Genomic DNA, 12,645 nt, shown 5'->3' with positions numbered 1-12,645 from the left:
GGTACAGATCAGTTAGGACCAGAAGAAATCACCTAGATGGATTGTGGACTTTTCACTCTGAGCTATACCTAGAAATTGACTCCACAAATACCTTTTCTGGGTGCAATTTTCCATGCTTTTATGTAGACCAGGATTCTGACTTTTATCATTAGCAAATATGTGATTTCAGACTTCAGTGAACTTGTGAGAATTTGTAAATCTGATGATTTTAAAACAATAACCCAAAATAACTTTATAAAATGTACTGCCTCCTGTGGTCAGCCTTCCTGGGGTATCTCAGTGCAGGAAATCTCCCCTGCTTTATGTTTGGTGCCAACGGAGAAATTAAACCCACTGTGTAAGGCAGGGACCCAGTGGCCTTTCCTTTGTTTTTCCTCTTGTGTTTTCTCACAATTAGCACTGGATATCCAGCTCAAGATAATTCAGTGTGATATTTCCCCTGACTTACCCTCTTCCTCCTTTTATCCCACAGTCCTCCAACCCTGTTCAGCGTCATAGCTCTTTGAGTTTAGGAGGGACAGACAGTGAAGATGAACAGGTAAATTGCTCCTTTTCCTGCTCATAAACTTCCCTGAGATGGCATATGTGGAGTCTGTATGGAGCCAGTACAGTAATTTTATGTTTTAAAATTTATTCTGGGTACAGTGCGTCCTAGGAAACAATTCTTTAAGAGTCCAGAGTGAGGGAAATTATATTTTAAATGTACCTTTCAGGGCTTTCAATAAGAAATAAAGACAGGCAGAAATCTATTGGTAAGTGGGTTGTGTGAAGAGCACAGAGGCAGCTCTCTGACATATGAATCTATAAAGTTACACAAAACTTTGGACCAGGTAAAGCACTTCAATATTCTGCTCCCATGTCCCAGGGCCCACATACCAGACAATCACACCTTCCCATCAGCAGTGGCTTGTGAGCAATGCCCTCCATCTCTCTTATCATGGGAAATGATTGCAGGACCAGCCTTTCCTGATGGTAGGTATTCCACAGGAAAGGGTGGGTTTTAATTTCCAATTTTCTTTGGATGATAAATGACCATGAGAAGCAGCAGGTTCTGCTCTCAGAACAACACAGTCCTTGACCAGATTGGAAAAATTTGCAGAGGTCATATTTTTTGATGTACCTTGACAATTTTTGTAGATGAGATGTGAAGATGTTTTCATGATCTTTAAAACTCCATCATCACAGGTGTTTGAAGCTGTGTTATATCCTAATCTTTAACAAAACTAAGCTGCAAATGCCAGGCACAGTGCAACGGCTGAGTGGCACCCAGCTTTATGAATGAAGCTTCTTTGGAATTTTGCAAGTGTTCCAGAAAGTTTGGTCTTTCAAAACAGTAGCAAAACCGCTCAAACGTCACGTTTATGGGGCTTTTGTACAAACATTTCTGTAAACCCTTTATTTTGATTGCACAATCTAAGCTTACTGCTGTTCAGTTCCCCAGAGCAGCATTCACTGTCTGGAAGATGGTTCTAATATTCTGAAAAGCATTTGATTTTCCTGAAAGTTGACATTGAAAGAGAAAAGTGGCTATGGCAGCTTTCTTAGAGATAATGAGGAGCAGGCATCCGTGCTATTTCTGTGGCTTTTAAATAATGTATTTGTGCGGTGGGTCCCGTTACTGGGATGAAGAGGCAGCTGTACGAACGGCAGCAGTGGCTCCTGCTGGCGTGTGCACAGACTGCAAAGGGATTTGCCGGGGACAGGCCGAGGCTCTCCCTGGCAGAGACAGCGATTTCTCCTTCTGGGCTCTCCTTGTGTGTTCAGCTGAACACACAGAACCCAGCAATCTCCCTGCACGGATGACTTAAGGCATGCATTTTAAAATGAGGATTTGTGCCCGAAACTAGAGCCATTTCAAGCTTCTGAAATGGAATGACCTAACAAGGGAAATGTTCCAGAGATGTGGGGAAGTAAAGCAAAATATATAGAGCATTGTATTGCAAATCAAAGGTGACTCTGATGAAAGGGAGAGAAGGATGAGGAGGACTCCAAAGATGTCAGAAGGCTAATTAATTACTTTATTATACTATATAATTCTATACATCTAAAACTGAATCTGCCAAGCACTCAACCCTGCACACAACTGCTCACACTGCCCAGAATCTCGTGGCTGTCAGTGACAGTCCCAACACACACACACACACACCTGGCCCTGACAGGCCAAGGAAACAAAACACCCTCACTTTGTTTACACAATCTCCATGTTGCATTCTGCTTTGGCACAAACACAGGCACAGCAAGTGATAAGAATTGTCTTTTCTTTCTTTGGGGTTCAGAGAACGTGAATCTCAGAAACCCTTGGGAAGAATTGTGCCTTGCTTTTCTCTGTGAAGAGAAATGTGGCAACAGCATTGCATTTCTGTTTTACAGATACCTTCTGGAGCTTCCATCCAGGCCCATCAGTCCTTTATCCTCTGGCACCCAGGGGCCCCCCATGTCAGGAGGCAGCAGCTTCCTTCCTGTGGATTTCACCATCCCTGCCAGTCCCCTGGGCTGCCTGGACACCTCAGCAGCCAGGCACAGGATTGCCATCAACCCTCGCAGACAGAGGGGCTTCACCAACAGGCACCAGCTGCCCCTCCAGGTGAGTGTTTTCTGCAAAAGAATCACTGGGCAGAAGGAAATAAGTGTGAGTTTTTAATTATTATTTTAAATATTTTAATTTCTTTTTTCTTTCCTATCCACGTTCCTTTACTTCTTCCATTGGAAGAAGGGAAAACACCTCTTTTGCACCAACCAACCAACCAACCAACCAACCAACCAACCAACCAACCAACCAACCAACCAACCAAAAAGACCCTGAAAATTTAAATATTATAGAAACTGAAAAAAACCACCATTTTTGATTTTCGTTATTTAGCCAAAAATTGTGGGTTAAGCTTAATTTGTAAAAACACTTCTGGTGTTTGAAAAGCTAAATGTCACTTTTATAGAGGCCTAAGTCTATTTTTACAAATCTAGTTCTTAACTGGAATAGAACATTACCCACAGTGTTGGTAAATTACAGGAGGGAGGTTTTGTTTCTATGATTTGAGTATTCATAGAAATGCATGTGTATAAACTGCAATTTTTGTGCATGATTCTTTAATTAAAGCATCTTCACTCCCTTAGGTAGAACAGCTGGAAAATGAAACTTGTCTTCCTGCAACTCCAGAAAGGAAGGGAAATTCAACAGAATTACTTGAGAGTGACAAACATAAAAGTGATGGGGAAGGTAATGAAGACACTGGTATTGCTGCTTTGGGTGCTTGAACTCTTCTGCATAACACTGACAGGACCTGTTTGAATTGTTAGTCCTTCCAAACGAAGCATCTTTTGGTTCTAGAACATAAAACCAATCTTGGCTGCTGAATTGTTGTGATGGAAAAAGTCAAGTCCACTCAACAAAGTGATGCTGAAGTTGTGAACTTTGAGGGCAGCACTTAAAAAAACATGAGCTGAAAGCATCATGTTCAGAAGCACCTGTCCTGCACAGCTGGCTGGACCTCAATGTGTGAAACTGAGTTCCTTGACCCTCAGAAAAACCTTAATCACAGCATCTTATGTTGTGTGTGTCAGGTGACTTTGATTGGCTTCTGTTTACTGGATCTTCCTTTGCCACTCACCCAGAATGAATTCTCCCAGTCATTGTAGATGGCTTATCTAGGCACACACATGCAGAAATGTCTATAGAAACCTGGCTAGTAGTCTTACAGCTAAGGGTATGCACAGGAAACAGCTAAACAGCAACTAATGTGTGCACCTGAAACAGACAGCACCCTTCAGTCACTCCCTGGATTAGATATGTTCAAATGAAACTTTATTAATCCCTCACTTGGACAGCCCATTTCTAAACAGGCTCTGAACAAGCTCATTGATCAGTCAGCAGTGCCCAGACATGGGGCATTCCTGTTAAAGAACTGCACTATCTGGAATGCATACAGATGGTGTCTGAACTGTCACCTTTAAGTGCACATTCTTTTCCTCTGTTTAATACAGGATTACCAGCCCAGGTGGGACCCTGTGCAAAGGGAGATGGTTTTAAGGAGACACCAGGTGTAAAATCCCCCACTGATGCTGCCCCTGACTCCTGTGATCCCACACCTGTGGTAGAAGACCCCTGTGCTTTGCTGCAGGAAGATGGGAACCTTCCTGGTGTGGGCCATCCCTACAAAGGAGCCACACTCCTCCTGAGGCCTGAGCCTTCTCCAGCGAAGCTGCAAGGACACCAGAGTGCAGGAGTGATGTGCTCTGCAGATGGGTCTGCTAACGAATCAAAAACACATCCTCAAAGTACCAGTGCTGAACTGCCTGCCCTTCCACAACTGCAACAACTTGAAGGAGAAGCTGCTGTGTCTCCAGACATACCCACAGCTGACTTGTTTAGCAGTGGTGTGGAAACATCTGGCATGGATATGTTGCCAGATGTTGCACAGAGTTCCTCAGTAAATTCTGTGGATCCAAACATTAAAGCCCAGGAAAAGGGGGATCCACTGTTTAGTGGCAAAGAAGAACTCTGCTTTGGTACTGCTGGGAATCATTCCAGCCATGCTGTCTCAGATGCTGCACTGGGGACCCCGCAAGCTGCAGTAACTGACACAGAGTCTTGTTCTGACATCAAGACAGTGGCTGATTTGAGGTCTGAAAAGAGTTCAGTAGCAAAAAATGACAAAGAAACTTGTGAAATTATGGAATTGCAGTTATCCAAGGACAGTGTAGAAAAAAAAATAGACCCTGCTGCATCTGTCTCAGAAGCAGGTTGTGAGGTACCTTGCAGCAAATTGGAAGCATGTTTAAAAGCAGAAATAGTTCCTGTTTCAAAGGGTAACCAAGGCAGTCAACAGGCCAACACATCATGCATTTCTGAAAAACTTTCCATTGGATGTCTTGCCTCTTCAAGTTTGGCTGGCTTGAAGGGTAATATATCTTCTGATGCTGACAGTAAGGAGTACCAGGTAAGCACTGCAGCTTCTCACAGAAAAGCAGCAGAAGGCAGTCAATCATCAGATGAAAATGTAAAAACTCCCCTGAAGACTGCTTCTGCTAAACCAGTCAGATTTACCATTGCACCAGCATGGCAAAGATCTCTCTCAGGGGGCTCAAATTCAAAGGAAGATTCCTATTCTAGAAGTTCTCCAACATCCCCTATAAGACCGGAGTTCTTTGAAGGAATGACAAAAGAGCCCTCACGTTTTGATGCAGTTCTGCAGGAACCAGCAAAAACCAACTCAGAGAGATTTGATCGAGATTGTAAGGACAGAGATCTGCAATTGAATTCTTTTATGGAGTGGGCTGACCATGAAACACAAAACTTTGAGAGCCCATTTGGGGTCAGACTAAGAAGAACATCATCTTTACTAAAATACCAGAACAAAAGCCGTGTGGAGCCTCCAAAGCTGCTCCCCCAGCTGCTCCAGCTGCTTCTTCTGCTTCAGTCAAGGAGGATCAGAAATTGATGGGCACAGGGAAGCCTCCTCCAAGCCTTCCTGTCAACAAAAAATCAGTTGTTAAAAAACCAGATCTCCTAGAAGACAAAAATCCTGCCAAGGCAAGATCAGAAGAAGTGGCAAAGAAGCAAAATGGTTGTAAACCTTCAGGTATTTATGCTGTATTTGTATCCAAACATTGTAGAAAACAGTGATCATGTAAAGAGCCTTGGCAGAGCAGCACAAAAAAATAAATTTAAAAATCCTCTTGGCTAAGAACCAAATTCAGCCTTGAGTTCATCACCACTATAATTTAATTGGCTTGATGATTTGGCCAGTCAAGAGAATTCTTGGCTTATCTTAATGAAGGGTGTGTTCCAGCAAGAAGAACAACAGAATAATAGCTGAAATGCCTCTGAAACATTTCTGGTATGAGGTATTTGTACATATAGTTGGAGTTTCAACACAGATTTTTAAAACTTGCTGTAGTTTTAGTTAAAAGTTCAGACTGCAGCTGCTCAAACCTTAACTAGGAGTTGCATTAGGTGAGATTATTTTTTAAAAACAACTATTTAATTTGAAATATTTAAAAAGTGACAAGGAAGCCTGTATTTTACTGTCTACATGAAAAAATCATTACTGTAGTAGTCATTTAATCTGCAATGGAAGGATTTTGTTTCAAAGGCAAAATCCAGTTCACAGTGATCTCAGTGGGACATCTGCCATTGACTTAGACAGAAGCACAGCTGAGTCAAACACTGGAGAATAAACAGAAAAACCAGTTATTGCCAAGGACAAAATCATCAGGGAAGGTAATTTTATCTCCACCATGTTCAAAGGGTGTTACAGATGCTGAAGGATATAAAATGTGAAGCACTAGCTTTAGACTGACTTGGCCTAAATCCCTTCTTTACTTCAAAAATGCTTCTTTTGTAGAAAAAGTCTCTCCATATTTGGAAAATGCTTCCTCTGAACCAGCTTGGGTCTCCATGGCAAAGCTGAAACAAAAGGGTTTCCAGGACCATCCTCTTGCCAAAGAACGTAAAGATGAAGACAAAGCTTTGACCAAAGTGGATCAAGGGGAGGTAGAGTACCAAGTAATGCTGCATGGGTGTGAATCCTGCCCCAGGTCACCCGGGTACTTCTGCAAACTGTTCAGTATGGTCTTCATGGGAGATATGTTGTGAGCACTACCCAAAGAGACCTTTGCAGGCCTGGCCTCTAAAACCCTGAGACAGAAAAGTGATGCAAGTGAGCAAATGCCTGGGACTGCACTGTCACAGGGATTCATTTCACAGCTGGATTTTCCTGTATGTTCTTTTCCTATATCTTCCTTTGCACTGCTCAAACCTGAACATTTCAGAGCTTTCGTATTGCCCAGAACATGTTTATGTAGCTGCTTTGAGTTGCATTAACTTCCTCACTGCCTTCTCCCTCCCTCCTCCAGGATGTTCCCAGCCATCCTTGCCTGGCCTTTGCTGCATTTCCACAGGCAGGTTTGAGGGTTGCCAGGGTGAGCTTTATGAGTGCCCATGGCTGGCAGTCAGTTGCATTCTTTTCTTCTCTGCTCACTCTGCAGCCAGGGATCAGTGCTGGTGAGAACGCTCTGAAGAGAATGCCTTCCAGCTCTCAGGACAAGAAAACACAAACAAAGGCTGGTGTGTCTGCAGCAGCAGGTATTCTTTTTCTTTATGTAGGGCTACAGTTTGCACCAGTGAGTGGTGTGGGTGGCAGGGATGGGAGAAGAGAGACACCATTTTTATAATCAGCACACTTTATATAAGGCCTATTCAGACCATGTTTTTGTATAAGTCAATATAATGGCTTGTTTGCTCAGCAGAGAGAGCAAGTGAGGAACTCTTATCTCCACTGCCAGTTCGTGAAATGGCATATAAACAGTCTGGTGATTTATTACTGCCCAAGATCAGTACTAAAGAATAGCAGTTGAATTTGGAGAATGTCCAGAAGAGAGCAGCAAAAAAGGTCAGGTCTCTAGATCTCCAGTCAGCCAGGAAATGCTGATAGGAGTGGGGTTGTTTAGTCTAGAAAAGACAACTAAATTTTCTGCAGAGGACAAGACTGGTTTTCATGGCCAGCATGAACTTAAAATGCACCAGAGGATGTTTAGCTTAGATGTTAGGAAATACTTTCTAACAATAAGAGCAGTGAGGTGCAGAAGAGCGTGGCTTGCATATGGAGACTGTGCAGTTTCCATGGCCGGATGTGCTGGGTAGATAAACATGTATCAAGAACAATTTGATAAACATGTATCAAGAATAATTTGATAAACATGTGTCAAGGATAATTTATGTAGAGTCAGTTTCACCCTCAGGTGAACACAGAGGCTGGAGGGCCCCTCTCCTGAGCACTTAGCTCTATTTCTCTACATTAAAGATGCAGGGGAAGAGTGTGACTCACTTGGTGACTCACATTACCTCTTCCAAGGCTTCTGCTGGGCTGCAGCTTCTCCCTCCCTGCTTACCCAGGGCGGTGCCAAGCCTCAGCAGCACTCTCCAGCTGGACACAGAGAAGCCAGTCCTTCAGCTCTAAAAGCATATTGTGCTAGCTGAGAGCTACTGATTGCAGATACTGCCTAAGTAGGTAAGAAATGCACCCCTGTGCCAGACCTGTGGCTTTTCCATTGCAGATTCCTGCAGCTGACACAGTGAGAGGTGCTGTCTGGAAAGAGCCCGTGCACCGGGCCCCTTTCCTTCCCTGTGTAACCCAGCAGCACCCAGAGTTGTACTAGAGATATTTGGCAGCACCTCTGTGCTACTACCTGCAGTAGTTATTGCTAGAGCTGTTAACCATGTCTGAATCTGCAGGCTCTACAAAATTAGAACCCTTGCCACAGTGGGTGACTGGCTCAGGGTGTTTGCACCAACACAGAAGCTCTGATGTTGGTTGCAGCTAATTTTGTGTGTGTGTATGTGATTAAAATACCACACCTTCTAAAAAGGATTCTGCTTCTCTTATGGTTTTAGGTGCAAAGTGAGGGAACATAAACAGGCTGATTTTCTCTCAGATGAGGTCTTCCTTTAAAAGGCTGACTGGATTTCTGTATATTGCATCATCCTAACCTTGGAAGCCTAGCAGCCTTTGGTCAAAATTCAGAACTTCACAAATTTCTCTGCTACTTGTTTACTAGAACTTGCAGTCTTTGTGCTGCTTACAGCAGAATTACAAATTCTCTGATTTGTTTCCCATTAGCCCAGCCATGACTTTGAAAGTGCTGGTGGTGGAAAGGATGTAGAGTTAATATCCAGAGGAGCTATTTATTTGGATTGTTGTGTTTGTTACGAAGAAGGTTCTCTCCCAAAATGGGGAGATTATTTTCAAAATCAAAATTCCAGTAACACTTGAATTCCTACCTCATCTTAGATACTTCTGAAAATTTCTTGTGTATGTAGAGCTGTAGCCTCTTTAATGGACTTCCAGTATTAAGTATAGTTTACCTCCTGCAAAAACTACCAACCAGCCAGAACTTTTAAAAACCAGAGACCTCCTGAGTGAAAATGGGAACTACTTTAGCTCTGCTCATGGAGTGTGACTAATGGAGCTGATGGATATTTTCCATTGATTTCAGTGCAAGCAAGATGAAGCTTCTTTTACTTAACATGGCTTAGACATTAATGTTGAAAAATTTCAGACAAGGTGAATGGAGCAGGATTTTCTAGATAGGAACTCAAAGCCATCAAAGAAGCATTATCTGTGTTCCTTCATCCTTTGTGAGTATGACAGGCATCTGTTAGGCTGCATCAAGAGGAACACCTAGTACCATCAAAATCCTACCACCATGGCTTACAAGTGGAAGTACATAAAGCAGCAGTTTGATTCCTACCTGGTATTTAATAATGTTGCTGGAGCAATACTTGTGTTGGCAGTGAAGACTAAAAGAAATCTTTAAGAAGTCTTCTCAGTATTGGAAAACATAAACTTTTAACTCCACAGCAAGCCTGGGGTAATTCTTATCCTGCAGCTATTTTGTTTCTGTTTTCCTGCATACTCAGAAGTCTTATTCCTAGATTTTCTTGCTCTTACAGGGCATAATTAGCCTGTGGAACTCCTTGCTGTGAAGTTCTATAGAAATCAAGAGTTTGAAAAATTAAGAGATTAATTAGGCAAGAATCTGAGTTAGACAAATAACTGGGGCTATAGTCTTCACATGCTTGAAGATTTTTGAAAAATGTCTTTCATTTATCTGGGTTTAGACACTTGCTGTTTGGACTGAGGAGATGATTTTTTAATGGGCTCATTGCTCACTGTTTAGTATCAATTTTCCTGTTGCAAGAGCTGGTCCTCACCATTGCTGTAGCTGGACCAGCGAGTGCCAGCAATAGCCAATTCATAATTCCTTTGCCTTATTGGTGAGTCACAAGCTTTTTGGGCTGTAAAATAGTTTATTTTGAGAGAAGAAAATATTATTGGCAGAAATTGATTTTTTAACTCTCAGGATTTCTGATGAGTGATGTGTTTCTTCTCATGGGCAGGTAAAGTTGGACCAATCTCTCAGGAAGCATCTGTGGTTCCTGCTGTTGAAAAGGAAGCCAGGCACTCCCCTAACCTGCCAATGACACCCTGCAGTCCTGCTGAACCACCCTGGCTGTCCCTGGCCAAGAAGAAAGCCAAAGCATGGAGTGAAATGCCCCAGATTGTACAGTAGCAAATGGCAGGACCATCCTTCTTTGAATTGCCAATAGCTGTGTTAACTCCACTTAATCCCTTCTTTACTGTGACCATTTTTTTTTTCTTTTCAGAAAGAAAAGCCTTAAAACTTTTGATCAGACTGTTGTATATAAAGATATAATGAAGAAATGCCATTGTGGGCTTAATCTGATGTATTAGGAAGCTGAGCATTTCCTACTACCAGACACTAGGAAAATTTGATTCACTTTTATATGCTTACACATCTGATGGTGATGTTCTGAAAAGACATGCTTCAGGCTTTTGGAACATTTCTCTAGCACAATATGTTTTTAAAGTTTCTTTTAAAGAAACTTGTTCCTTTAAAAAGACTGTACAGTGTTTTGTAGGGTTTGGCTTTGAGCTAAGAAATTAAGGTATGCTTTAAAATATTCACAGTGCTGGGCACTGACGCACTGTGAGTCATGGACACTGATGTCATCACACTTCTTTCTCTGGAGCTCTATGCTGGGCAGCCTGACTCTGCTTCAGATTGTTAATGATCTCTTTTGTGATAACTGTGAGATCTAAACACATCTGAGTTGGACTGGTTCTGGCTTTTGTGTGATTTGAAGTCTCAGTGCTGTTGGTCCTGTGCTTTGCTCACAGACACCCCCTGGAACAGCCCAGAGCTGCACATCCATTCTCTGCCATGCACTGGAAAACCACCACACTGTAGCATGTGTCTGCTTTTAGTTGTACCTTTAGAAATCTGGCTAAATTAAACATTCTACTAAAAAAAAAATCCTTCCTTTCTTTAATTATGGCAAATAGTGATTTTTGGTGAGGTTCCTCGGCCAATTGTCTCTCTTAAAGAGTGTGTTGGGGGCAAGAACTTGCTCCTTAGAAAGTGGCATCTTCTTTTCAAGAAATGCCACCCTCCATGTTCATAAGGATGTATATTTAGTCAATTGTATGTGATGTTAGTTAGAAAAGGGGCATCTGCTTTCCTTCTTGTCTCATCAGCCTTTAACCAATAACTCAACCTCCATCTGATAATGTGCAGCTGGAGCAGGATTATTCTCTCAGGACCTGGCCTTGCAGTCACTCAAACTCACAAAAAGTTTTGCTATTGACTTTGAAGGATGCAGACATTTGAAAAATAAGCTTTGTAAAATGATGTTGGTGGCTTAAGAGACAGTGGCGCTTACTGGTGCTTCCAGTTCTTGCAGAATTGCACGTTTATGTAGTTTTTGTTTACAGTCAGTGCAAACTTTGAAAGCTATTGACTGTTTTTAGCTGGAAAGTTGGTCAGAATTTTTAAAGGAAAATATTATCTATTGATAGGATTAACTGCAAACCAAAGAAAATTGGTTTCAGATCAGCTCAAGCAAGACTTTAATCTTCCACTTTTGGCCTGAATTTAATATGTAGTTTTTGCAATTTGAAAACAGTATTAACTAGGAGCTAGACTGTGATTTCTTTTTTTAAAAAGGTGAAAACTTACTTGCCCATGAAGGCTCAGAATCCATAGATACTATTTATTCTGCACTAACACCAGAAAGAATAGGAGTTTCACTTGATAAGGAAACAAGGAGTGGCTTGGTAACTGATGCCTATTTTGTAACTTCTTTCTCTCTGCTTTAGGAAGCAAATATTTCCTTACAAAGAACTGAAACTTTTGTATTGCTCTGAAACTTTTGAGTGTACTGTAAAAGAATTTACTCAGCTGTGATTCCTGGAGTTTTGTACAGTTGTCATCCCACCACAAGCTTACTGACCCTGTGTAAAACACAGGCCTTTGTATATTTAGGGAACTCTCTTCTCCTTCTGTTAACATCCAAAGCACTGCAATGGATTCTATAATCTCTCTTTCCCTGTGTTTCCTTTTGATCTTAATATTGTTCCTGTCTTTTATGTTTGGTATGTATATATGTTTTTGTAATCCTTGAAGGAACCCCTTTTGTATTCCATCCCCCTATTTGGTTTACTATTAAATGCTGTTGCCAGTGATGATGATATCATTTCTGGGAAGAGGGATGGATGGCCCTCATTCATTCAGGAAGAAATAAAAAGAGGTCTTTGGCCAATATTGACTCTGTACATGGTAAACTGCATAGATTTTGTTTTGGGGTCATTTTGTGTGACTTAAGACTGATCAACACAGCTGTTCAGACTAAAAAAATTTTCTAAATCTAAGTTTATAACATGATGAGAGAGCTGATGGCTCTCCCGTTGCTCTGGAGTTACTGCTCCTCTGTGAAGGATTGGTTTGAGGGCAGGCACTTGTGGTCATAGGAAGCCTTGAAAATACTTGTTTGTGTGTGTTCAAAGAAGCTGCTCTAGGAGATTTTTGGAGTGCTTTAACAAAGAAGGAAAACACTAGAAAATCATGTGATGTATATTTGAAATTCACTTGCATTCTGCATTTCTGCAGTTTAATATTTTTAAGTTTCTCTGCAGCTAAGAGAACAAAAAGCATGCAGAGAAGGCATCAAAACTGAGTCTCATGTAATCACAGGAGGTTAGAAAATGGGAATATTAGATAAATGTTGAAAGATCAGTGATTTATTGTTGCATTTGCAGAAGTTGGTAAGTCTATTAGCATGGTTTTGAT

General features: G+C 41.7%; 1 protein-coding gene across 1 annotated transcript in view; it reads left to right on the top strand.

Annotated features, from left to right (window-relative positions):
- The window catches only part of KIAA1210 (KIAA1210 ortholog), a 38,571-nt gene extending 26,447 nt beyond the window's left edge, over nt 1–12,124 (top strand). The window contains 9 exon segments of the mRNA XM_030967894.1: nt 473–538; nt 2,371–2,454; nt 2,456–2,584; nt 3,112–3,214; nt 3,979–5,427; nt 5,430–5,576; nt 6,342–6,490; nt 6,985–7,081; nt 9,896–12,124. Of these exon segments, the coding sequence (XP_030823754.1) occupies nt 473–538; nt 2,371–2,454; nt 2,456–2,584; nt 3,112–3,214; nt 3,979–5,427; nt 5,430–5,576; nt 6,342–6,490; nt 6,985–7,081; nt 9,896–10,068 (2,397 nt within the window). The 3' untranslated portion in view covers nt 10,069–12,124.
- The last annotated feature ends 521 nt before the right edge of the window (nt 12,125–12,645 follow it).

This window comes from Camarhynchus parvulus, chromosome 4A (genome assembly GCF_901933205.1).
Source record: "Camarhynchus parvulus chromosome 4A, STF_HiC, whole genome shotgun sequence".
Lineage (NCBI taxonomy): Eukaryota > Metazoa > Chordata > Aves > Passeriformes > Thraupidae > Camarhynchus > Camarhynchus parvulus.
The sequence above is the reverse complement of the archived record's forward strand: the minus strand, read 5'-3'. Positions and strand labels throughout refer to the sequence as shown.